At 39.7% G+C, this 27610-nt stretch overlaps 1 protein-coding gene and 1 long non-coding RNA gene across 2 annotated transcripts in view; both read right to left on the bottom strand.

The window, feature by feature from the left end:
* Positions 1–27610, bottom strand: part of LRP1 (LDL receptor protein 1) — a 101142-nt gene that overhangs the window by 36345 nt on the left and 37187 nt on the right. The window contains exons 26-48 of the mRNA XM_068769133.1: positions 27028–27115; positions 25778–25984; positions 24494–24609; positions 22952–23039; positions 22393–22564; positions 21014–21230; positions 20310–20466; positions 19659–19825; positions 15767–15905; positions 15168–15338; positions 14569–14709; positions 13345–13596; positions 12490–12626; positions 11807–11961; positions 10687–10786; positions 9909–10056; positions 7899–8001; positions 6806–6936; positions 6196–6394; positions 4864–5068; positions 3897–4083; positions 2546–2809; positions 1678–1819 (exon numbers count right to left, since the gene is read on the bottom strand). Of these exons, the coding sequence (XP_068625234.1) occupies positions 1678–1819; positions 2546–2809; positions 3897–4083; positions 4864–5068; positions 6196–6394; positions 6806–6936; positions 7899–8001; positions 9909–10056; positions 10687–10786; positions 11807–11961; positions 12490–12626; positions 13345–13596; positions 14569–14709; positions 15168–15338; positions 15767–15905; positions 19659–19825; positions 20310–20466; positions 21014–21230; positions 22393–22564; positions 22952–23039; positions 24494–24609; positions 25778–25984; positions 27028–27115 (3686 nt within the window). The remainder of the gene's footprint in view (positions 1–1677; positions 1820–2545; positions 2810–3896; positions 4084–4863; positions 5069–6195; positions 6395–6805; positions 6937–7898; positions 8002–9908; positions 10057–10686; positions 10787–11806; positions 11962–12489; positions 12627–13344; positions 13597–14568; positions 14710–15167; positions 15339–15766; positions 15906–19658; positions 19826–20309; positions 20467–21013; positions 21231–22392; positions 22565–22951; positions 23040–24493; positions 24610–25777; positions 25985–27027; positions 27116–27610) is intronic.
* LOC137925629 (uncharacterized) lies at positions 15978–18086 on the bottom strand. The gene is made up of 3 exons (XR_011107677.1): positions 17865–18086; positions 16548–16678; positions 15978–16072 (listed from the first exon to the last, which is right to left on the bottom strand). It is a non-coding gene; the product is annotated as an uncharacterized lncRNA (long non-coding RNA).

Genomic DNA, 27610 nt, shown 5'->3' with positions numbered 1-27610 from the left:
AGAACTAATTTCTGCCTCGCATTTTGTCTGGTTGCACGCCATATATATAGTTTAACGATATTAAATATTTAATGGAATCAGGCGTTACCGCGCGGAAGAACATCCTAAGTAAGAAAAGTACCAATACTTAGCGACTTCCGCACATGCAGTGGTAGTCGTGCAATAAAATGCACCGCCCGCCGATTAGTGCCAAACACAGAGTCTCCGTAACATCGGTGTAACATAACTCCCGAAGATGCCCCGTGGAGGAGTGAAACACGTGTTGAGTGATTTGGCGGTGGCGGTTGTGTGATTCGCATTGTTTGCCGCATACGCATTTATCAGCGGGCTGGCGGGGTGTGCATTTTATTGCACGATTACCACTGCATGTGCGGAAGTGGCTAAATATTGGTCCTTTTCGTACTTTAACGATATTAATTTTGTCAGTTAGTTTGTTAGCGCTATCTAGTGAAAATTCTGTAATATTAAATACATACGGAGTTGCCATTTCGGCAAATACTGTATTAGACATAACTAAACGACATTTATGTAAACGAACAGAAAATAAACGAATTTCGTACAATGATCAAATACATTCATTCAAGATGGCAACATACCTCCACCTTAACAATATTGAACCTCGTTGATTCACTATTTTTTTATTTTATTTCCCTTATTGTGGTTAACAAAGGAGTTGTATCAATTAAATATAAATAATATTGATTTAACTTACATTATATAAACAAACAGACCTCTATCACTTTCTTACAAACAAAAGAAGATTTAAGAGTTCATGTGTAACAACAGTATGATAAATTTAATAATAGTTTTTGACTTCGCAAAGGAAACTAAAGTCTAGCCAAGTTGATATTAGACGAGAGGAAAGAGAAAATCTAATTATTAATTATTTTTTTATTAGTAGAAGCTTCTGGTAGTACCAAAATTTTCGATTGGTAAAAATTTTAATTTTTTGATTTAAATAGAATTTTTTTTTAATAAATTTCCGCAAAACATTATTGGATTACCGTTTATAAAAAACAAATAGCAATTAAAAAGTAAATTGATGAAAAAGGAATATTAAACAATAAACGAATATTTAAATGAAAAGAATTGTTGTCGACGATGTAGCAGGCTATATTTGGCATAAAGTGTATATACATAAATCTATACTGTGACACAATTTTAACACGTTGAACGCCAGACTAAAAACCATGTTTAGTTCAGTGGGCCGCGACGGACACCATGTGACTGCCATCATGTTGGGTCCAAGAGGCCGCGTCGGACACCATGTGTCCGCATGCCCTCGATCACTTCAACAGCCTCTAGGGAGAGCCAACGGACAGTGTTTCGACTGTTTTTACCAAGGCATGTGACCCGTGCGACCCCGTAGAAAAATAATGGGTAAATCGCTGTTACCGTAAGTCGCCCATTATTTTTAAGGGTTTTACTGACAATATTTGCAAAAAACACCTTGGCGATTTTTTGACGATTTTCGATTGAATGGTGTGGTCCCAGGGGACAGTATGCTGTCGGACACATGGCGTCCGCCATGGCGTTCAACGTGTTAAATGACGTGTTGTGGAGTTTCTTCCTGTTCTTTACAACTATAGCTCTTTGCGAAGCAGAGTAGAGTCAACAATAAGAGTGCTGTAAAAGCTACAATGTGAGTAGAGAAGAGTACATAGAGTTACACAGTACTTGATGTGCGCTGGCGGGCAGTCGCAGTCGCGCTCGTCTGTGCCGTCGTCGCAGTCCACGCGGCCGTCGCAGCGCGCGTCTGGTGCTGCACAGCGCCCACCTGCCCCGCAGCGCAGCCAGCCGACCGGACAAGCGCGGGACGCTGTTTCATATAACTTCATTATATTTACCAATAGATGGCGTTGCCGCCTAATTTGAATAACCAAATTTCGGTGTTAAAATGCACATGTTGAATATGATTTTCTAATAAGACAGGTAAATGAAACCCACATTGGGACTCTGACGCGATGCACTGGCACACACACACTACACCTGAGGCCTAGTGGAGATCCGCACCTACTCCTGACCATAGAGTAGTCCTCGCATGCATCACACGTACATTCATTAAAATATTCCGTTTACCTTCGAACGAACTTCTTCGAGGTACTGGTGAAACGATTTGGTCTTTTATTTCTAGCACCTACTCCTGACCGTTGAGTAGTCCTCGCATGCATCACACGTACATTCATTAAAATATTCCGTTTGCCTTCGAGCGAACTTCTTCGAGGTACTGATGAAACGATTTGGTCTTTTATTTTCAGCCCGCAGACATTTCAGTTCCACGGACTTATTTAGACAAAACTGTAAAAGCTCAACGGCTAAAAACAACATTATCATCATATCAAATGTAAAATTAAATTAGTATTTTAATGTTTGGGAATTATCTTCTAAGCTCAACTTTAACTTCAGTGTCGGTCAAACGATTAAACTTAATTATTAGAGGGATCAGAAAGTAATGACGTTTCTGTCGACATATTTTACAAAAAAAAACCGATTGATTTTTACCGCTCTGGCATTGAAAATTGATGATGAAAGGGTAAGCACTCACTGCAGTAGTAGAGATCCTCGTCGCTGGCGTCGAGCGAGTCGCCACAGTGCGGCACACCGTCGCACACGAGGTCGAGAGGAATACAGCCTCCCTCCGCGCATGCGAACTGCTCATGCTCGCAGGACGCACGCGCTGCAGCGCAGGACAGCCCGTCGCGCGCCAGCGTGCGACCCTCGCCGCATGCGCACTGCACGTGACCGTCCGACGACACCGCACACAGCTCCGCACAACCGCCGTTCAAGATGGAGCATGGATCTTTTTCACCTGGCCATCGAGCAAAGATATAGTACTCATTTATTGTGAATTTTATTTTCATCACCTTTCATCCTATCCTCAATTACTACAATCTAGGTCCATTTATTTATTATCTACATTAAGTCACAGTTTCTTCTTGTTTTGTTGTGCTCTCCTTCATCTTTTTTCCTAACCAACATTCAGAGTCGAGTCGAAGTCCTCCGAATGCGGGACAGTTGGCTATAATATGGATCACGGTCTAGTCCACACTCCAAAAAACCAAGAGGGACCCTTGAGCCTAAACCGGTTAAGGTAGTAGGAGAATCCCCCATGCCCCGTGATGAGCTTTACCAAGACCGCGTCCAACGTGATGCTGCGCCTGACCTTTGCGCCATCTAGCGCTGAATAGTAGAACGTTCATAACAAAAACGGTGTTGAAACATGATTAGCAATCGAATAAAGACACCGCATCATATGTACTTACTCTTAAATTTTTCCAACAGCCCCGTACGTATTCCAACAGTAGAGATAAGCTCTAAAAATTTGTATTACGATAAAATAAACAAAAATTTAGGATTAATGAATTGATGATTTAGGATTTAGGCCGAGAAAAACGAATATGAGCGTCACCGCCTGCAGCAACAAAAACATTCAACTATATTCCTGGTTTCCTGACTCGGGGATCAGTCACAGCCTCTCTGTTATTGGCCAGCGACCAAAAACTCTTCCACACGACGGTCAAATGGCATAACTAATTGTACTATTGTAATGTACTCGTATGAATGTATCTCTTTAAGGAGTGTCTTTTTAAATAAACAAATTACATTTATAATACTGTAACAAACATCAATTGTATCTTGTAAAGTTAAAGTTCTTATATGTTATATTATAATTTTAGTTATATTTATAATTTGTTCTTAGTGTAGGTTTTTGTATTTTTTATTGCTTTGTATAAGTATTTGTGTATGTGTCATTGTAATGTGTACAGAGGGCATATCTTTTTCATCCTAAATTTAAAGATATTATAAATACAATCACATTGATTGTTTCACCTGTAAGGTTATATTTATTGTTTAGTTTTAGCTTTAAGTAGAGATTAGTAGCAGGATGTGCTCACAAGTCTGATGCTGCGGCGCGACCACGATGAGCGACATGGGACGCGGCAAGTGGCGGCGTAGTGGGCGCACGCCACCAGCTCGCTTGTCCGCTCGCAGCACTGCGCGGGCCACCCAGTCCGACCAGAACACCCATCCACCGCCCACAGCCACAGCGAACGGGTGCTTCGCCCCCGACCTCGTTACCACCTGCGCAATTATTATATTGTTTGCCTTCATAAAATTAATAAATCTGTGGCGTGCATATCGCGCGCCACTCAAACGCGCGTTGCCTAGCAACGAGCTCTTACTCTCGCGTCCGAAAAATCGCGTATTTCGCGACACATACTGTAAATGAGTAATTCATTTTACTGATACAATAAATTTGCATCGAATTTTAATTTTAATTTAAATTTTACTGGTGACCCCGAGTAAGGACAACAAGAAGCTACAGAAGAACAAGAAGCTACAGTACTACGACCACTCCTACAAATCTTTTATGAAATTACAAATTACGCCCATGCAACCGATGCCAATTGAGACTGAAGATTCTTGAAAGTCGACCCCCTCCCCCCTCCACCAGGTGTCGCTGGCATCGCAAGACCTTCAAGAGTGCGTCTATCAGCTGATATGATGACGGTAAATAAATTTAAGAAGTTCATTTAATATAAACTTGTTTAGAATACTATAATAGTGCAAAGGATTTATTAATAATAGGGCTTGCAAATAAATTACTCTAACTATTGATGAAGTGACCACAAAATTGAACCTTCCGAGTTTGTTGTGGGCTCTTATAAGATCTGAGCGCGTTTGGAACATTTGTAGCTTTAGGTAGAGTCTAGTTTTTATCAAAGTGGTCTATTCTGGTATTGCTCTCTAAGTCAACGCTGTAGTCTTCTGATAGATGAGCTGGTGTCAATACTGGTGTTTATATGTGGGTAGTGTGAATAAATGAAGAGTTTTTGTAACAAGTTGCTTTAGTACACTCACGTGGCGATGCGATCCGTCGTAATGCGCGCGCTCTATCTTATCAAGTCTCGCGTCTGCCCAGTAGAGACGCCGCGCGCCGTGGTCCAGCGCCAATCCGTTGGGCATCAGGATGTCGGTGCCTATGACAGTCTGCAGCCCCAGTCCGCCCACCAGCGCACGCTGTATCGACGGATGCGACTGGTTCCAGTTCGTCCAGTACAACCGCCTGTGTACAACTGCCTCAGTGATTTTTTTAACATTAACACCAATAAGGCAATAAATAAAAATAAAACGAACACTAAAATATAGAAATAAAAGGAATAATACGTGTTAAATATTTGAACAATAAATAATGTTGCAAAATAAAATAAATTACTAGAATTAAAAAGTCTCTGTCCCACACGAGATAGGGGAACGAGAGGTCTCCAACAGCGGGGAACATTTAAAAAAAAAAAAACATTAACACCGCTCAACATATTATATTTACCATAAAGTAGTCAAAATTTCTTCGTCAGATTTTTATATAAAATATCTTCCTTTAAGTAAGAATTTTCAAACATCTTTGAAACTTCAAGAGCCGACTAGAAACTATTTTAAAATTAAATTTAACAATGTCTGATGTATTCATTATAATATCAACCATGTAAATGATGAATCAACAATTTTTTTTTTAAAAAAAAAGGTATTGAAATGCGAAGTCTTGTAAAATTATTTTGAGTTTAAAATATTTCAAATAAATGATTTTCTTTAACAAATAACATTAATCTTTCGGTCACCATAGATCTTGCTACAATATGCAGCGGAGTAATACTACTGAACGGTGGTCAATGTACACTACGCGTAAAATAAACTACTAGTAAGCTAGTACAGGTGTGGCCAATCTCCTTGATACCGGAGCCATTATTCTAAATTTGAAATTTTCGCGAGCCACAATTAAATGTGAATTAAAAAAATTATGCAAAAAAATAATGAACATGTAAATAAAATTATGAAATTTGAATATTAAAAATTAAACACCCTTGTTTTAATTCTCCTAATAATTCTGGCCATTCTTTTTTAAATTCGTAAATAATTCGTGATAGCGCTTCTCAATAATTAAATAATTATTAGACGCTAGTTAGTTAATACTTCGTATGTGTTTTAATTTCAATTTTTTTTAAGTAGAATAAAATGGTTAACCCAATACGAGTCGAAATGTAAATGCCTCTCATATAAATAACTCAATACAGTTTTACTTTTTATTTATCTATAATCGATCTATTCACGAGGTCAAAATTTTCATCATGACTCAGGCTCGTTGAAGACCCAAATGTAACTCTCGGGGTCTGGAATATAAGTTATGTGTGTACTGACTGTTCGCAGGGATCGAAGTCGAGACCGCGCGGGCGCTCGCCAGCCGGCAGTCGCAGCACGTCGCGCACGAGCTGCGCGCGCGCTGCCCGAGGAGCAGCTCGCACTAGCGACACGCGCGCCCCGCGCACGCCCGCCGCGCTCGTCCAGTACAACTCGCCCGTCGCACCCGCGTACACCATGCCTTCCACAGCGCCCACCTCTGTACGTACAAACAATATGTTTATTTATTTATATATGAGAGATGCCACACTTCCTTCTTTAAACTACATCCACGCGGCACGGGGGGTTCTCTGAGTACATCATAATAAATAGTCACTCTGTGTTTTGCACTAATCGGTGTAACATAACTCCTGAAGATGCCCCGTGGAGGGGTGAAACACGTGTTGAGTAATTTGGTGGTGGCGGTTGTGTGATTCGCATTGTTTGCCGCATACGCATTTATCAGCGGGCTGGCGGGCGGTGCATTTCATTGCACGACTACCACTGCATGTGCGGAAGTGGCTAAATATTGGTCACAGGTAGTCTTCGTATCGTGGTTTGCAGAGGGCGTGTATCTACATAAAATAAAATAATTATTAATGGATTTCTCATCAGCTGCAGCAATACTTACGTTCCAGTAGCACCTCGTGTCCGCTGCCGTTGAAGTGCACGGTATTGATGCAGCCGCGTTGAATGTCGGAGTAGAATAGGCGGGAATCGTCGTACTCGTACGCCAGCGCGATCACATTCCTCATCAGCTCCCTGCGACAGGACGTTAGTCTCTTATATTTTAAGATCTACATCATCGTCATTAACCTGTCAGTCATTCCAAGATATAGGCCATCTCCAAAGACCGGTTTTACCAGTTCCACCTGGTACATATATACAAGGGTAGCCGACAACGCAGCTTACAGTAAGCTTCCTTCTCTTTAACACTCTGTTCTGGATTACGCATCCCTCACTGGATTAATCTTAACTGGTCAGTCTTTTTAATAAATATCTGTTTACATTAGGTGCAAATAGTCCTCTGTGCAGGGTATGCATGGAAGAGCAAAAGACTGCAAAACCCTACATATACCCATCTTGAATCACCAAAATATCGCCGCCCACACCAAGGGTGTGCTGTGATTCCACGAAATAGGTTGGCTTGAGTAAGGCTAACCTCGACACAAAATGAGCGCAGTGTCGCTTGGTTGCGGAAACCAGCTGTTAGAGACAAGAGAAGGGTCTCCGATATAAGTCTCCTCCTCCCCGTTCTAGTAGCTTCTCTCAGACCTGGTATCATATTACGTCTTCAAGTTATATGATACCAGGTCCAAACTTCAGTGATATAGAATGCCGGGTCTTTGCCAGGGATCACTAGGAAACCTAATCCCGCTGATATTGCCCTGGCCGCTAACAGGAGCAGGAACAGGAGCCTTTTACTTATCCTCTAGAAACTGATCCCCATGTCGCATAGTACGACACCTATGAATGAAAAAGAGGAGGGCCTATGCTACACCGCGCCCACACGGCGAGGGTTTCTATACAAATAAATATATTTAATACAAGTCGTGTTCACGTCAAGTAGGTTGCTCACCTTGTTTTTACATACCTCAAGGTCAATATTATATATTTCAAGTATTGCAACAAATTAGTGAACTTACTAAAAATGTAAAAAATATAAAGTACTCTAGTAGACAAGTGTACCATGTGGTACAGATAGATGTAAAAATATTACGTACTTGTCTTCAATGGGAGGGTACGGCGAGTTCAGGTCGGTGTCGTTGTCGAGATGGATGCTATCGATCTTCGTCACTCTCGAGTACATTATGAAGGCCTTGTGTGCTGTAACAAAGACGCTGAAGTTTAAAAAAAACATGTGAACTAATAGCCATGTGCGGCCTTTTGGTTTTACCACATAACTACGAGTACATACATACATATATATATATATATATATATATATATATATATATATATATATATATATATAAATATATACATACTGCAGTAACAGCTGTGGAAGTAGAAGTTAGTAGATCTATAATTAACTGATGGGAGGAGTGGTGTATTTAAACAGTGTTGATGTGATGCTTTACTTTACCTTCATGATATAGGCCTTAACAAGGTTTAACGCTTGCTGATTCGTGGTATTCATTAATAAACATTAAGATTTCAGCAGCTATGTAATGGTGAAATTCGGACATAGCCTACTACATGGCTCGTCAATAACTGCTAATTAGTAAAAAAGATGCAGAGAGAGAAGGAGAAAGAGAGAGAAAGATAGAGTTCTCGTTTTTTTACCCTAAGTCATCACTGTTAACATATATTGATCGTAGAATTTCTTGTTACGGCACGGGATATTGGACGAGAAGATGCCTTAATACCTAATTAAATTTAATTACATTGTATACACAACAGTTTATTTATATATACGAGGGTGAATCAAAAAATTCTTGGAATCAATATTAAAAAATGCAAAGATTTAATAGGTATATTATATATAATATAATAATATTTTATTTTTCTACATAATCTCCCTCCAATGCAATGCATTTAGAATAACGCGTTTCTAACTTCCTTATTCCTCGTGAAAAAAATTATTTTCTTGACTCTCGAAAAAGTCCTCTACGGCAGCTATAACCGCGTCATTATCGTGAAATTTTGTTCCACGAATTTCCTCTTTTAATTTTGGAAATAAGTGAAAATCACTTGGGGCTAAGTCCAGAGAATATGGTGGGTGGTCAAGGAGATTGAAGCCAGCACAGCGGAATGCGTTGAGCGCAACTTCCGATCGATGAGCAGGAGCGTTATCTTGAAGGAACAACACGCCCAACGACAGTTTTCCACGACGTTTTTCTTTAATCGCTTCACGCACTTTCGGGATTAAATTTCCATAATAGGGTCCAGTAATCGTCTGGCCTTTTGGCATGTAATCAATAAAAATGATTCCTTCACTATCCCAGAACACAGAGGCCATAACTTTGCCAGCGGTAGGAGCAACTCGAAATTTCTTAATGGATGGAGAGGATAGTCGTTTCCAAGACATGCTTTGTCTTTTAGTTTCAGGATCAAAATGGTGGACCCGCGTTTCATCCATGGTGACAAGACGACGGCAAAAATTATCCGAATCACGCTGGAACATTTCGAGATTACGCTTGGAAATTTCCAAATGTCGCTTTTTGTTTTCGTCGGGTAACATTCGTGGCACCCACCTTGCAGACACTTTTTTGAACCCCAGTGAATCAATTAAAATGGATTGAACGCTACCAAAAGATATGTTTAGGATCTCAGCTATATGTTTTATAGTCATTCTTCTGTCTTCCAAAACCAGATTCTCAACCTTTTTGACATTTTCTTCTGTAAAGGCCGCCCAGAACGCGGGTCATCTTTACAGCTTGATCTACCTCTTTTAAATTCAACCACCCAGTACGCAACCGTAGAATAGGGTACAGCATTACCCCCTAATGTCTGCTGAATGTCCAAAAAAATTTCCTTCGTAGACATTTTTTTCAAACTGAGATATTTTATCACCGCACGTAACTCACTTTTATCCACAATTTTGACTTTTTAGCAACTCGTTGCACAAAAAAATTTATTACATGCGAACGAACAGACAAAAACAAGTGACAGTCTGCATAAATATAGTGTGATAGACACTCTTTAATTTGAATATCGAACTTGATCCAAAAAGATTTCATATATATGCACTTCTAAGAACTTTTTGATTCACCCTGGTAAATTATACGTACGTAGGCAGCCTTTGCCGTCGGGCGCGAGCTGACCGTGCGGACAAGCGCAGCGCGCACGATGCCCGTCCCACAGGCACAGCGCAGCACAGCCCGCACCGCCGGCGCATGGATTGGCACTCGGACCCGACTGCCGCGCCTTCGACCAAACCTATATCACACACGTCAATGATTATCCAAACTGTTGGGTGATTAGTTATAGGTATAAAGGCTTCGAAGATATGAATATATAACTTATTCACTTTCAATTAATGTATGATACATTCCCATACAATAGTAAATGATTTCAGAAATAATAAATATCGTCTACAGTAAGAAAAACCATTTAGGAAATTCCGATTGAAAGATAAATATTTATTACGCATTATGACACGCACAATTACACATAAAACAATTGAAAAAGAAAACAAATTAAGATAATACTAATAATGGGATATGATAAAAATTAATATTTATTGATAATAAGAATGTACACACACACGTGTGTGTGTGTACACACACACACTCACGCCACAGTCACTTCAGATAAGCAATTCTTCGAGCTACGCCGGTGATCTCGGTTCCTCTCCAGATCTCCTCATTTCTGATTCGATCTCGCAGCAAAACTCCGAGCGTAGCCCTCTTTATTGCTCTCTGGGTGACCTTGAGCTTTTTAAGGCCCGTCGTAATTAAAGATACTGATACAGTTAGTACGACATAATCAATTTTATTGTATATTTCAGTGATGCAACTGGTTTGTAAACCTAAAGATATTGGATAAAGGTAGTGGATATAGGCTCACCATCAAGTCGGTGCGGTGGTAGACGACGTCGTGACGCATAACGCGGTAGTCGCTGAGGTTTGCCAGCGGAGCGGTGACCACACTGCCGCGCTCCAGTGTCCTGTGAACAACCAATTAACTGTAAGAAGTAGTTAGTTGAATTAAAATTCGTCGAATGTATTGGAAACACTGTATTCAATATTGTTAGTCGATTTGGTTTTTCATTCTCTTCCGGCTTGTTTCTACTCTTTTTTGTGCTTCGCTTCTCTTGCTTCATTTGCCTTCTTTATTTTACCGCTATATTTACATCATTTGCGTAGTACAACTAGTGGGTGAGCGAACCGGCATAGGTCTGCGTGTGGTAGGTACAGTGCGAGCGAGACAGCACTAGGGACTAATGTTTGACATACTATTGGTTGATTGGGCGACCACTATATATCGGTTTATAAATCCGTGTACACTTTTTGATAGCATTCGCCACGAAGACCGTATTGCCTTATGGCAGCTTGAAGAGGTTTATGATTTAGCGTAAATAAATCCGATAAGAAGTATATATATAGTTTTATTAACTAATTCATACAGGATAATTTATATTGAAAATTTAAGTAAAATGAGATGAATTCAAAAAGACCCTAAAACTAGAATCAAAGTCCCCTATGGAATTCTTCGACCTAAAGCTTCAAGGGTGTCGGAAGTGCCCACAATAAACTGACAGACTGGGTTTTTTGTGGTCACTTTTACAATATTCATAAAACAGTAGTGGAACAATTTCTTTCCACACTTTATTACCGCTTAAAATAGGTCTTATTACAAATTATACTTGATATATTACTAGATGATTTGGATACATTATGTGGAAGTGTATTGCAGTGGTAGCTCAGCGGTACAAGACTGAGACTTGCGTTGTAGGCCACTAGTTCAAATCCTTGGATTCAATTTTATACATAATTCACACTTTTTATATTCATAATACTAAAAATAATATATTTTCAACTTCTATTAACACTTAAATAAAAAAATAAATCAAATAAAAAAAATCCTTCACAGAGGATTTTTTTTATTTTTGTATTAAGATAATTTGCCCAGCTGAAGTTTAGAAAGCAGTTATTGCAGTGAGTGATAAAAGGTTGTGGGTACTAACGTGTCGAGCCAGTATAGCCGATCGAGGTGTAGAGCAAGCGCGACGGGCCGATGAAAAGGCGCGCCTCGCGCCAGGCGCATGCGCTGCGCCCCGGAATACGTCATGCGCCACACACCCGCCTCTCCAGTCTCCGCCACCCAGTACACGTGCTGCCTCTGTAAAGTAACATCTGTTAGCGCACATTTAAAATTTTTAAGTGGCAGTAGTACGGGTCAACAAGAGCAATGGAAAAAGAACAAAAAAAATTGCAAGATATTGTGAAGGATAAAAGGAAATAATAAAAGAAATTGAGAAGAATGAAAGTGAGTGTAGAATAAAGATAAAACCATGAAAAAATGATTTGTAAATAAAGTCCCTGTCCCAAACAAAACAGGGGTACGAGAGGCTCCCAAAAGAGTGGGGAATTAAAAAAAAAAAGAGAGCTATGGAAAGAGCTGTGCTCGGAGTTTTGAACCAAAGTACATAAGCTTGAAGAATTGCTCGTTTCAAGTGACAGTGATAAGGGCACATCACTCATGCAATCGATGGTCGTTGGAGTAGGTAGAAGCAGCGTGGGTAGTCCCCACCAGGTAGACAGACGATAATGTCAAGGTCGCGGGAAAGCATTGGCAGCGCAAGACCTGTTGCCGTGGTGATCTTTGGCCCATGTTGACTGAAAAGAACAAAAAGTGCATGTCACAAACCTGCAAATCCAGGGTGATGTCTGCAACAGCGCTGCCGTTGTGAAGAAGTTCGCGCTGAGAACCGTCCGGCCGCACGCGCTGCACCCAGCCACCGCCGCACAGGAACAGCCAGCCGCGCTCAGGATCGATCGCCAGCCCTGTCACACGGTGTCATCACGTTGTGAACTCTTACATCTAACCCAGTTTACCAAGACCCCGCTCGCTAGCCACATGCCGCTTTGTGAAGGGTTATTTGCAGCTTTCGTTAAATGTAGCATAGCTAAAATTTATTTATTTATTTAAACAATTTTTAAAACTCATACAAGTTGCTTAAAATAAAACAAGTCACATTACATTAGTTATTTTTAAAATCGTACGGTTTTATTCTCTGTAGATAAAATAAAGCATACTTGTTTTTAAAGTTTGTATTCAAATATTTGAATGTTTTGCAATCGCCTATGTTTTGCAATGGGCGTCTATCGGCTGATATAAATGAATGAATGAATGATATATATAGTTCTATTTCCGTAGTTTGTTTGTGACATTAATTCAACTAGTAGAAAAAGGAACGGTTGGAAGCAGCCTGCATTTGTGTCTATTATAGCGCTTGCTGGTCCATGATCTCTTCTACAGAACCTTGAGATCCACTGGGCTACCTGTTTTGCGGGCTATGTGGCCTCTAATACCACTTTAACTTACCAATCCGCTGTACCATGTTGCTTCATTTCATTCGTTTATGGATCTTTTCACTCCTGATTCGATTTTGCGGAACAATCCATATTTCACTTATTCATCTTATTTAATCAATTGTAGTTTGTCTCGTTCTCAACCGAGACTCCTAACAGAACGATGCATGTTAACGATGCGTGGACTCACCGGAGACGGCGAAGGGATCGGTGTCGAGTAGTACGTAGGGGTGGTCACCATCGAGGCGAGCCACGTGCAGCAGTGCACGTCGCGGGTCTGCCCAGTAGATGTTCCCGGCGCGCCAGTCGACAGCCAGCGCTGCCAGCGCCGCCTGCCCGTCAGCGTCGGGGGCAGCGGCCACGCGTGCGCGCTGCCCACCGTCACGTCGCGCGCGCCACACGCACTCGCGCTCACCGTCCACCCAGTACAACCACTCGCCCTCTGCCGGACAACGTGATCACATATAAGGTTGATTTCTTCACGCCTGAACGTACCACATACATAATACGTCGCCTCACATTTAGAGAAGACTAAGTTATCATATATATTTACTTTTAACAAGATTTGGAAAGAACCAAGACAGATCAGCCTACATATATATGACAATATACTATGTACATGTGAATATTAATGAAGTTAAGAAAAAACAGGGTTGTACACAAGGTTAGCACCAAAAATAAAGAAAAGTTTTCTCTCTTCTTCCTTTCAGTTGATGGACGCCTATTTATTTCTTGTATTATTTAATATTCTTTATTGTACACGATAAAATACATTTAATAAATTTTACAATAATATACAGAAAAGTACAATGGGCGGTCTTATCACACAAGGCAATCTCTTACAGACAACCATAGTAAGGAAAAGATAATAGTACTTATAAAGGGTAGTTCACGTGTACAAATAAAATACATATTCACAAACAAATGAACATAAATATACATAAACATACATAGACATACATACTTAAACATAAATATATACCTAAATAACATGTATACTTATAATAAAAAGGTTTAATACATATTATAAATATAATACAATAATAAATAAAAACACCTAACTGACTTCGATCAGTATTGGTACCTACTGCAAGGTATAGGCCGAACCCAAAGAGAGCCATTACCACCGGTCCTGCATTGCCCACATCCAGCAACTTCCGGCAACCTTAAATATGACGTCGATCATTGACTCGTAATTAATTTAAGAAGTCCATAAAACAAAACCTTGAAAGATTTTTTAAGATGAAATAGAGTTTGGGAATAAACTAGTCTAACTTCTGTTTTAAGGATATTGTAAAAGTGACCACAAAAGCTTCAAGTTCAAGGATTCCTTTATAGTTCAATCTGATTGTAGTTTGTATCAAGTTGGGCTCTCCTAGCATTCTTCTCAAGATGTAGAAGATGTACAACTTACCGGCGTAGTAGTCGATAGCGGTTGCCATCGAGAGGCCGGGTATAGGCGGCAGTAGATTCGGTTCTGGGTTCTCGCTCGTGGCGTTCAAGTGTATTCCCTGCATGTCCGAGTCCAGTGGATAGATCAGGATTTCATCGATCGCTAGAAAGACAAGACGTCAGTATCATAATTTAAGATGTAAGACGTCTAAAGCTGGACATAGGCTTCTCCCAAAAATGTTTAATAAGAAAGATAGAAAGCAACTTGCATCCAGCGTCTTTCAAAGACCATAAAAAGGTCGCCAATCCACCTTGAGCGCGGAAATCTATTCCAAATTCTAAAGACCTCAACACTCAATACTGCGCACCGTGTGGCCTGGTCACTGTCACTTCAACTTACTAATTAGCTGGGCAAGGCTTAGGCTGGGCTTTTATTCGTCTATGGATCTCTTGATTTCTGGTTCCATCTCGTAGAAAAATTCCGAGCATAGCCTCCTTCATGCTCATTCAGTTCAGTGACTATAAGCTTTCCAATGAGGCCGAGAGTGAGAGAGCAGGTTTCAGTGAAGAGTGAATGAGAAAGTCGTCGACAGGGACAGATAGTATATGAGTAGCACTCACGGATGCACTCAGTGCCGTGGCGGCGGTAGCCGTCGGCGCAACGGCAGTCGCTGTGTGCGGGTCCCAACGGCACGCACACGTGGGCGCAACGTTCGTTCGTCGCCCGAACTGCGCACGCGCCGCCTCCTCGCTGCACCGCGCCGTCGTACACGCGCAGCGACAGCACGCCCTCTATCGCGACCATCGACAACACAAAATATACTTCATGTCAATTTATTGTTAATTTTTTTTATTTAATTCAAGATAATGATAATTTACTGCAATTAAAACTTAAACATGTCTTAACTAGTTGACTATAGCCAATAATTAGTTTTTAATTAGTAGTTTATAGAAGTTAATACTTAACCGCCTTCTTTATACGTACACATTATATTAAAGTTGGGTTACACAGATACCAAAATAAAATACTATAGTACTGTGTGCCCAACTATTTTGCCGACGATAAATAAGGAAGCCACTTTGGTAACGCATGCTTGCCAGGCGAAAAAAATCAAAACCTAATTTGTGTTTGTTACAGGGTGATGAATTATACCTGTGAAATCTTTTACATCTGTAAAGATGTATGACGATATGTAATATTTATGATTGAGAGAACATACCGGTGTTATTGCGCAGAATGTGCACGTGACCACATCGCGGTAGCTCACAAGCGCGAAGCGTGCCGTCCGCGTCGGCCCACAACGCGCGCCCACCGTGCACCTCCACAGCCACGGGCCGTGCTCCACCGCCCAGTGGCAACTATGAACATACACACCGCATTATGCCGATGGCATTATATGTATGTATATATCCAGGGATAGAACTCACGGTGGTGAGCTTCGCGGCCGCGATGTCGTACAGCTGAACAGTTGCGGTGCCAGAGTTGACCCACAGCAACCACTTTCCTTCCGCATCCACCACCAGGCCTATGAAAACAAATGGTGAAGATAAACCAAGTAGTAGAATTCTTAACTATGCCCATGTGACAGCTACACAGTACTGACATTTCAAGAGTTAGTCATACTCATTTCACGATACGAAAGCCTTTGCGAAAACCTTAATATACCACCGTTAAATGTGCCGGGTCTCTAATTTACTGCAAAATCTTTTCATGAGCTGGCCCACGCTTGGGCAAGGACTTCACGTTCAAGTTCTTCAAGCTGAATATAATAATGTCATATTGAACAGAACTCAGGTACAGTCATATAGATATAAATAATACATTTTATTTTAACTCATGAATATGCTAGCACTTAACTGTATGACATAAAAAGAAAAATCCGTGTCAAATAGCGGATATCTCTCAAAAATAAATTGTAGGCAAAACACCTTGATAGTAAAAATAAGATTAGAAACAAAATTCTCGAGTAAACTCTTCTGATAATACACGTGTGTACGTACTAGTGATGCCCGCGATGTCAGGATGTTCGCGCCCATGCAGCAGCACCTTCCGCGCCGAGCCGTCGCCGCGTGCACTCTCCAGCCGCTCACCGCCCGCTGCGCCTGCGCCCAGCGCCCAGTACAGCTGGCCCCTGGCCGCACGGGACAACAATATGACCATTAACTAGCACTCTTACAAAAATAAATATGTTTGTGTTTAGCCTTGCAACTAGCGATGTCTATGACCCATCATATGTTTTGTGATTACCACGGAACTGAATAGTTCATTATTTAATTTTATTCCTAAAGTTAGTATAATGTATGACATATATATAAAGGGGAAGACTTGGACAAAATGGATAACCCAGGTAAGGGGAATAGGTTGTTCTTTTCCTACCCTATAGACTACTTGTCTAATATTATTTTTATGCATACGGTGTGACAATATTATCATTGGATTTAAGTAAATAAATTTCAAGTCTTACTACACTAGATGGCGTTAGTAGTATATTGAATGGCAGCTATGAAGTGTTCTGTCTTATAGCATATAAGGTGAGGAATTTTTAACAATATTATTCGAGACCGACAGCTTACGTCTCCCTATGTAACATATATATTTTTTTTATATTGAAGCGGGCCCCACGTTGGGAAACACTGCTAATGACGGTATACGTCACAAGTCGCGATCACATTATGGTGATCTCGTGTAACTAAAGGTAATTATAAGTTCAATAGAAAATATTAACCAAAATTACATTGTGATTTTTTTAAATGTTTTCCTTAAAATATCCATCTTTTCATGGCTCTCCCCCACTAACAAATTTATGTCCTTTAGATAGTATGAACAAAAAGGATGAAATACTTCATAGGGACTTTGTAAAGTTACCTAACGGTTAACATAAAATATAGGATGTGTAACAAAGACTTACATACTAAAAAATTCCACAATTTTTAATACAAAAAATAAAGAAATCGTTCGAATATTTGGACTGTTTGTACATGGATACAGACAAATGTAAAATTAAATTTCTTTGGACCAATTCATTCAATTTACATGAAGCGCGAAATATAAAATTAGTTGTTCGGTAGTCATTAAAACTACAAGAATAATGACTCTATAGTAAGTAAAGAGAGAGAATTTAGTTTGTATTATGACCTTATAAATCATTCTGAGTAACATATAAGTGGTAATTTTAAATGATCGTTTATAATAACACAAGGCTTATGGCTTGTATAGGGCGTCTATCTGCTAAGATGCTGAACGTTGTAGTTTTGATATTGGATTCATCTGTAGTGGAATAAGTCGCTGATATAGTATATGAAAGATTGGTAGGGCACCTGATGGGGTCGACGGCTAATGCAGTGAGATGCAGCAAATCCGGATGTCGCAGCAAGTGCGTCGTACGCTCGCCGCCGTGTGCGGTTACTATCAAAGCGCCGCCAGCACTGTAGTACAACAGGCGCGCCGCCCAGTCCAGGGCGAAGCCTCGCGGAGCTGCAGATAGCCGCGCCGCAACAGTAGCTGTCGCTCCACCCGTCAACCGCGCACGTTTTATCTCATTCACCTACGTCAACATATGTCAAACATAATCTTTGCGTCAAGTATTTTAGACACTACGCGGTTTCGATGGAAGGAATTGAGTTCACGGAGCGGAAGAGTCCATGAACTTAAAAATAAATAAAAATCTGTAAAAAAAATTTTTAAGTTAAACGGTTTTATTTGATACCCATATTGTGGAGGTTGTGGTAAAATATGTACCTAGTCCGCCCGCCATATTGGAACGGCGTCCATCTTGAATTTTAAATTTTGACATAATCATCGTGTTTTACTAGTGTAGCCCTTTCATTTGGTACCCATATTGAGGGGGTTAAGGAAAAATTAATCCGCCATTTTGTATCGGCGGCCATCTTACATTTATAATGTTATTGATTTTATTATATTGTATTGTCATCTAAATTAAATCTATGCACCAAATTTCAGATTAATCTGACAATGGGAAGGTGCTTAAATTTCAGTTTCTAATTTTGACCCAAATAAATGAACAAATAAATTCCGTACGGGTCGAACTAAATAAAACCGTTTAAAAAGAAGCTGGACACACGCATTCCAGTTGTACGATAACTTTCGCACGTAGTAAACCGCTCTACCCGAGTAGAGCTGTGTAGTGTTGATGTTGTGTATGCGGCTTGGGACGGCAGCGTGGACCACATATGAGCTAAGGATGGATCCCCGGGTCCAACCTCGATTTGCCCACGCTGTTCGTGGTTAGGGAACAGGTGTTATTTAAAGACAGCCTTAATTAAATCAACAATATTATTCTTTGATGACATATACACCAAGCTGATCCCACCTTGATGATCGAATCCTTTAAAATGCTCTGTCATTATATTTACTGAGAAGCATGTGGGATTGACTCACATAACCTATGTGACGTTATGTCAATCGTTATATTTTGTGCGACAGAGTTAGTGCTCTACGAAATCTAAATTAGCCGATTGTCTCTTTCCAACGTCGATGTGCAATATTTATCGCCGGGTACTGTAATTGGCTTCTAGTTTATGTATATATAAATTAATATATGTCTTCTGTACATTGAAAAAAAAAATGGTGACGTATAGCCTATATACATATATATACCAATAGTCTATTTTCAAGGTACCATACAAAACTGGCTGTACCAGTTTCGAATGCAAAGTCTATTTCATTTGTAATTATGCAATCAGATGTTTTTAATAAAATGCCGCAAAACATTATTGGACTACCATTAGCAAATACTAAACGCACATTAAAAGCAAATTGACGTAAAAAAACTTATTACTCAATGAACGAATATTTAAATGACAAGAATTCTTGGCAACGATGCCGCTTGATTATTCCGATTTCATTTAAGCTATATCCGATAAAGTGTATATGTGTAAATTTATATTGTTAAACTTTATTAAAAGATTTGTTGTTGTGTAGTTTCTTCTTGCTTGTTCTCCACAAAAATACCACCTTGCGAAGCAGAGTTGAGTCAAAAATAAAATAAATTGACAATCAATAAGTGTTCTCTTAAAAGTTCCATTGTTTAAATATATGTATTTTATCTTTATCTTTTATCTTTACAAATAAATGAATAAAAATCAACGTACCTCAGTGTCGGCCCAGTAAACGGTGCGATCTGCGGCCAGATACTGAAGGTGGGCGGGCGCAGAGACATCAGGTCCTGCAACGGGAGGAACCAGTGCTTCCTGGGGCGCCGCCACGTCTACGCCGCGGATCTCGCCCTCGCGCCCAATTAGCAGCACCTGCTCGTGTGCTGGAACACGCACCAGCACCAATTTATAAACATTAATATTTATGTCTTTCAATAAACTTCATAACTTAGGTCTTGGCGTATTTAACACTAGAACGGGTAAGACGACTCAAATCATTCTTTGTAAATAAATAATTCCGCAGCTGGCACTAAGAATGTGACATTTTGTTTATGGTTTATTTTACTAATATTCAAATTTAAACTTGCTAGTGAAATTAGTGCGTAATAATTGTTATTCCTTTTTTCTTCGATATCATCGTATCGTCAGTCAGTATTCTTTCTTCATCACCATATCAACCGATAGACGCCCACTGCAAGACGTAGGTTTCCGCCAAGTCACGTCTACCAGTTCGTGGTCACTATTCTAGAACTTTTTGTCCCCAGAAGCCGTCAGTCGCTGAAGCTAAGTTGTTTCATAATCAGTCATAATAATTATTAAGTAAATTATCGACAAACACGAAGTGAATTCGCCGCATAGTTTCCATACCTTCGCAAGTTCGTTGGTCGGCAGCGAGGCGCATGAGATGCGGGCAGGCACACACGCGCTCTACCGGCGAGTCGATGAGACACAGGTGGGAACAGCCTCCGTTTTGCACGCCGCACGGGTTGCTCGCTGCTGGCGGCTGACGGCTCGGGTGGATCACCTGGATTCACCGCATCCTCAGTCACGTGATCACCACGAGGCTTTCCAGGGTAGAGTGAACAACACATACACCGGGAAAGGCTATCCTATATAGCCGCGAGGGATGGCGGGTGATCCTAAACTTGGATATCAAGGTCCTTCACACAGCGCTCAAGGCCACTAGGAGGTTTTAGTGGGAAATTCCACATAGCTCTATTTACTACTCGTTTTAAGTGACCACTTGTATACGTCGTTAGAAGAATGGTCAACGGTAAGGTCAAAGGTAATTGAAAAGGTAGACAAACTAGAATGAAATTGAATTTGATTGATTTAGAATCCTTCAACTTAAATTTAAGAGGGTTCCAAACGCACCCTGATTTGAGAAGAGCCCATAATCAACTCCAACGGGTTTTTTTGTGTGGCCACTTACAATATTCTTGAAGAAATCCTTCACACTAGCGTGTCCTCTCTCGAGAGATAGGGTGTCTTGGACATCAAGCCTACTCCCTCCCTCCCCCGAAACCTTAGTCTAAAAATTCTTGTGAGCGGTCCAGGTGCTTTGGACTGACCTTGACGTCGAAGGGCTGCGTGAGCGTCCGCTGCACGACGGTGACTCCTGAGCCGTCCCACTTGCTGGCGCGCAGCACGCAGTTGCTGCGCCAGTCGGTCCAGTACACGTGCGACTCGAACACGGTGATGGCGAAGGGGTGCGATAGCGCCGGGTGGCCACGTAGTACCTCGCGGTGTTCCGTGCCATCGTACGTTGTCGTGTGAATTGAGTCCGACCTAGTCACAGGCAATAACACCAGCAATGAAATAACTATCTAATATATAAAATTCTCGTGTCACGGTGTTCGAACTTGAACTCCTCTGAAACGGCTCGACCGATTTTTACCAAATATTATATGCGTATTTAGTAGGTCTGAGAATCGGCTACTATCTATTTTTCATACCCCTAAGTGATAAGGGTTGTTCACCCTTAAATTTTTTTTTATTTTTTTGACGACATTTTTTGTTTTTATTCTTTTATGATACAACATACAAAAATACATACAACCCTAAATTTTCACCGCTCTACGATCAACCCTTATTTTTAAATTGAAAATTAAAAATATTTTTTTTGCAAAACAACGTTTGCGGGATCAGCTAGTATCAGCTAGTCTATATATATATATATATATATATATATATATATATATATATATAGACTACCGCCAGGTTCGGAATGTTTATTCTATTGAAAAGAACCTGGCAAAAAACTCAATATTTACTATTTTAACATCAATATTACAATTAATAATACTGTTATACATCATCTTTTTATTATTATCATGATAAGGATCCTATACATTAAACCATAATTGCCACTCCACATAACTCCACATTCATTTATTCATATACACTTAGGATCACATAAACTGACCACTTCTTGCGTAAGAACAATGGCAGAAGACCACGGTTTAAAATAAACTAAAATCAGATTGCACTCTCCAACTTAGCATTTTTTTTTCATCTTTTAAGTTAAAGCCAGGATAGTTCCAAATTAACACTCATCTGAAAGAGCACACAACAATATTAGCCGGATTTACTTTAGTAGTCATTTTTACAATAATATTGACTCTTAATAACCTAGAGTTTCAATTTTGATACCAATCTTTTAAACCGAATGTTCACATTACTATTAGTTTTTTTTATAGGTTGGCTGTATGTATTTTACTGTTGTATAATATTCTATCCAACGAAATTAAAAAAAAATCTATTTTTCCCTTCATAGACCCTCAAGCAAACAAAGTAATATTAAAAAAAAATCACTTTCGTAAATCAGGCTATTAAGGGTTAAGATTCTTAATACAGTAGTTAGAACAGTCGCTGATACGGGCAGCGCAAGACATTGCAGTGGAGGGCAACCGTCCAAAAAAAGAAGTTGATAAGAGTACGGTACACGTACCTGGCGTCGATCCAATAGAGGCGTTCGGCGAGGTGATCAAGCGCAATGCCGTTGGGCCAGGCGCCGTCGCTGAGGGCGTCCACGCGCACCACGCTCGCGCGCCTTCGCCCCGCTAGAGACGCGCGCTCGATGCGCGGAGCCTCCGCCTCCCAGTCGCTCCAGAACAGGTACCCTGCGCGCATCGAACTCTTACAACCTTGTCCCTCTCAACTATTGCAAATAAGTAAGAAAAGGACCAATATTTTGCCACTTCCGCACATGGCTACGAACGGCGAATGGTGGATGGTCTAATTAAGAAGAAGGTAAACCAACGTGTGAGGGGTCTTTTATACCCAGCGACACCTGAACGCGGTATCCATAACTATAGATCTAGTTTATTATATTTAGGACCAATATCGGAAAAATTATGTAAAATATTAAGAAAAAACGGCGTTTATGTAAAAAAAAACATGTGCGGAAGTGGTTAAATATTGGTCCTTTTCTTACTTAGGATGGACTTCCGCGAAGTAACGCCTGATTCCATTAAATATTGCAAGTAAAGCAACACCTCAACACTTACCCTTTCTCGGGTCGACGGCGATCGCACGGGGACTCTCCATGTCCTCCGCTATCAGCGTGCGCCGGTACATCCCATCCGCGCGCGCCACCTATCGGCGGACCAAAGACACTATATGAAACATTAACAATTATTATATATCGCTTATATATATTGTGACGGCTGTCCAAATATCAAGGATAAGGGAGACAAATGAATATTATAAATAAATGAATAAAGAACGAACTCTACGAATTAACCTGTTACAGCTGACATCGCGATATCAAAAATGGGGAAGATAGGAAAATGAAATTGTTCTAGCTCTTTCGTAAGTCGATCGCTTTATTGTATTTTTTACTGGAGCTGGTAGACGATGATATAAGATAATAACAGACTACCCCCGTAAAATCCCCATCCCGAAAAATTGTCTAGTAATGACTTACCTGCGGTATTTAAATATATCTCCTTAACCCTTTCCTTACGGCAGTTCGTTACACCGAATTGACGCTACTGAACCGGGCATGTACGCCGAGAAGTGTGCACATTGTATGGCGGTAAGCTGATGTTCGAATTTTCTCATTTGTGTTACATATTTAAAGATTTGATTGGTATATTAATTAAAAATAGAAGTTAGGATAATTCTTAGTAATTTATTTGGCTGTGATAAATCTTAAAACACGGATCTACACATAAGCCCACATTACAAGGTCGATGCCGTCTAACTTCGGCGGTAGTACGCACGGGTCGTCCAGTGGACGCCAGCTAACTCCGGCGCTAGTAACGAAAGGGTTGATTATGGGTCCTGAAAGGAAGTTTTTCACCAAACGTCTCGGAGTTTCTCGAGAGGTGATGACGAACCAAACTAACCAGCTATTGTCGACACCTTACAGTGTCATGAACTCAAGTAGAGTTCGTGACGTGAATTCTTAGGGAGGGCTATTGCATGAACATCTACAAAGGGCATTTTATTTCGAGCCCCATCCTAACAAGTAACAACATTATACAGATATCTTCAAGATCCTTTTAAGGTAGCTTCCAACCGAACCTATTAGAAATCTATAAGGGTACCCTATGTCAAGCAGTGAACATACTATGGAATAATGTTAATGTTGATGGGACATAAAATTCTGTTCGATTCGGTGTAATAGCATCATACTAGCAATACCTATTGTTCTCTGAAATACATGACGATTTTTTCGAGATAAAATTTAATATGAATTTAAATATGCCACTATGTGGACTGAAGTTATAGTAGGTAGTAATAAAAAATATAAACAAAGTGGGTAGTACATGCATAGAACTATTTTATATTTCTCTAAAAACCTACTAGATGGCGCTAGTCAGAAAGCATAAAGAAATAAGATTTGAAACGTGGTACTAATTTACCGACGTTTTATTATCACAAAAACTACTCCGTATATATATATGCTCTAAAAGATTAATAATTATATATCTCAAAACTTGTTTCGTTTTCCAGGACCTTGAAAAGCAGCCTAATATCGTCTGCCGTGGATGTTTAACGACTGGCATGGTGATGAAAGTATACTGGCGTGTAGGAATTGCTACCTCGATCTGATGCAAACTGCTCTCCACCCAGTACAGGTTGCCAGCCACCCAGTCCACCGCCAAACCCTCGGCGGTAGAGAGTCCTTGCTGCACCACCACTTCTATGCCGCTAAGTGCTGTAAAAGCCACAATGTTAACAAACACGAGAGGGGGTCCTGCCTACAAGCCACACTCCTAGAGAAACATTCAGTGAAGTAACTATGTACATAAGAATATTAATACATTTTTAAGTGTTTTATTACGACATCGCATCGTATACGCTAACAAAGGGGAATTCCACAGAAATATCAAATAAATAATCTTCTATTATATAAAATTTCCATGTCACAATGTTAGTTACTGCACTCCTCCGAAACGGCTTGACCGATTTTTACCAAATTTTTTATGCTTATTCAGTAGGTCTGAGAATCGACTACTATCTATTTTTCATAGATCTAAGTAATAAGGGTAGTCCCACTAAATTTTTTATTTTAATTTTTTATGATACAGCATACAAAAATACAGACAATCCTTAATTTTCACCCCTCTACGATCAACCCTTATTTTTTATTTGTTATTTGTAACGTTTGCGGGATCAGCTAGTAATTATTTATAAATTGGGCGATAGATGGCGCTCTACAAAACTTTTCGACTCTGTGATTGGCTGACGGTTTTTATTGGTTGAACTTATAGTTTTAAAAATCGGCATATGGGGTAAATTTGAATGAATTTACACACTTCTTCACACTTCGTATTGTTATTACTTCCAAGACTTACTGACCCTAGGAAAAATCCTATAAATTTACGAAAAATATTGATGTACATAACGTTAACACGAGAAATAAAGATAAGCTCATTGTGCCTTTCTTTTAGCTTCATAAAATACGTCTTTTGTATATAATAATATCAATGTAGTAATGTCTCTAAAAGATGCTGTTAAATCCTATTACAGTATGAAGGATTTATATGATAGTAGAACGTGCAAATGAATTGCTTTAGTAACCACAATAATTAATCCGTCAGAGTTTGCCGTGGAATCTTTTACGTTCTGAACCCATTTCAAACCCTCGTTGATTTGGAGTTGAAGGTGAAGTAAGAGAGGCGACATTGGAAAGGAAAATAAAATATGAAAAGGACTCTTCCATTTCTTCCATCATTGTGGAAGATAAAATCTAAAGATTTGCAATATAACCTTTGTTATAAGGAAAAATATGTCTTATGGGGAAATTCAATCTTATTCTGGTTAGTGGTCACTATATATGGTTCTGTGTTGATAAAATGAAGGTGTTCTTGGGTGCAGGTTACCGTTGCCGGCGAGCGTGCCGCGGTAGATGTTGTCGTCCACGACATCGGTCCAGTAGAGCTGGGTGCTGTTGTCAGCCGGGTCGCGGCGCCAGTCCAGGGCGATGGTGTTCTTGAGCGAGGCGACCAGCGCGCGGGATGCCAGCGACGGCAGCTCCACGCCGCGAACCTCGTGCCGGTTGCTGAATACCAGCAACGGTGTCGTCCTCTCTTGAAAATTAACAAATCCTTCATACGTCTGACTGTACATTTTAAATAAGTCTTACAATAACATTCAAGTGTTTCTAGTTAATCTAAATTATAAAGTACACACCAAACATTGTTAGATTTCAATTAAAAAAGAGCAACTGTTGAGATTCAGGTCGGCTCTTCTAAACAGTTCAGCATACCAAGCCGGTGGTAGCTTACTACTTATAATGTTAATATAATCGAAGAGTCAAAAGTAAGAAGGTTCGAGAGCTGTTGCTTCACGGGCCGAAGGAATCAAGATAGCTGGATTTTATAATATATATATATATATATATATATTATACATATATATATATATATATATACATATATGTATACACACATATATATATATATGTGTGTCGGAGTTGAGGAGCGCCGAGCTTAACGAAACCCCGGGTGGTCGGCGAGGTAGTCGTGCTAGGGCAGCCATAGTATGCGCACGTCGCGCCGGGAACATCACGTTCACTCAAGTCCATTCTTTTATCTTAATCATTCTTTGTTAAGACGATTATTTGTAATAACAATTTGTTTATTTTCTTTTAATAATAGTAAGTGATCCGCTACAACTTGTGTTGAATTCGACAACCTACCTTGAGGGTAGCGATGACCAGAAGGATGTTTCTCACCCTCTTCCGCCAGATGTTCATATATGATGATATATATATTATATATATAAAAATATATAGAAAAAAGAATATATATAGAAAAAGTATGTGTATATATATATATATATAAATATATATATATACACATACTTTTTCTATATATAATTTGACTTTACTTTTTACATTTTCATTTTTGTGTTTTATGATATTAACTAGTTTCACCTATCTTTATTATTTTATCTGTACACCGCCCAGACAGCTAACTGGTAGAGAATACTTTTGACATTAAGGTCGCCGTTAAACATTGTACAAAAAAAGTACTTGTCTAATTGATTATACTTAGACACACTATGTTAGTGGTTGCATTATAGAGAGAGTCGGGAGAGGATTGGGAGGGGGGGAGCTGCAGTTTCTCACCTGTGCTCTTGCAAGTGAAGCCGTCGTCTGCAAGCCGGTATCCCTCGTAGCACGTGCACTTGTAGCGGTTCTTCTGCGGCTGACACGTCTGTGGTACAATATGGCCATGCGGTTTTTAATTATATTCACTAACTATTTTCGACATATGAAACTAGACAATATTGACTTTAAATTACGTAAAAATAAAGTGTGCAATCTGTTCAATGTGAACATGATTTACATTAAAGTTATAAAATATGTATATCTGTCACTCTCTGGCATCGAATCGGGTTAAGATTATAAGGATACGATAATTATGTTAAATTTAATATCATTACATGATCAAATCCATAGTTTACGATTCATTAAAGGACATACAGACAAACATTCATTTTTATATGTATATGGGAGATTAATCCCTATTTATTATTTTTTTAAATAATGAAATATCAAATGTATTTCTGTTACTGGCAAGTGGCAGTAAGAGTTTGTGTATAATTTCAGATAGTTTTTCTAATAATATGTAACTTTTTTTGGCAATCAATAAAAATTGAGAAATTTGTTATTTTGTTTATGTACCTGTGCATGTGCGGAAATGGCTTAA

This window comes from Battus philenor, unplaced genomic scaffold (genome assembly GCF_028537555.1).
Source record: "Battus philenor isolate CCGP_79_NKW_IND1 unplaced genomic scaffold, ilBatPhil1.0.hap1 SCAF_27, whole genome shotgun sequence".
NCBI lineage: Eukaryota > Metazoa > Arthropoda > Insecta > Lepidoptera > Papilionidae > Battus > Battus philenor.
The sequence above is the reverse complement of the archived record's forward strand: the minus strand, read 5'-3'. Positions and strand labels throughout refer to the sequence as shown.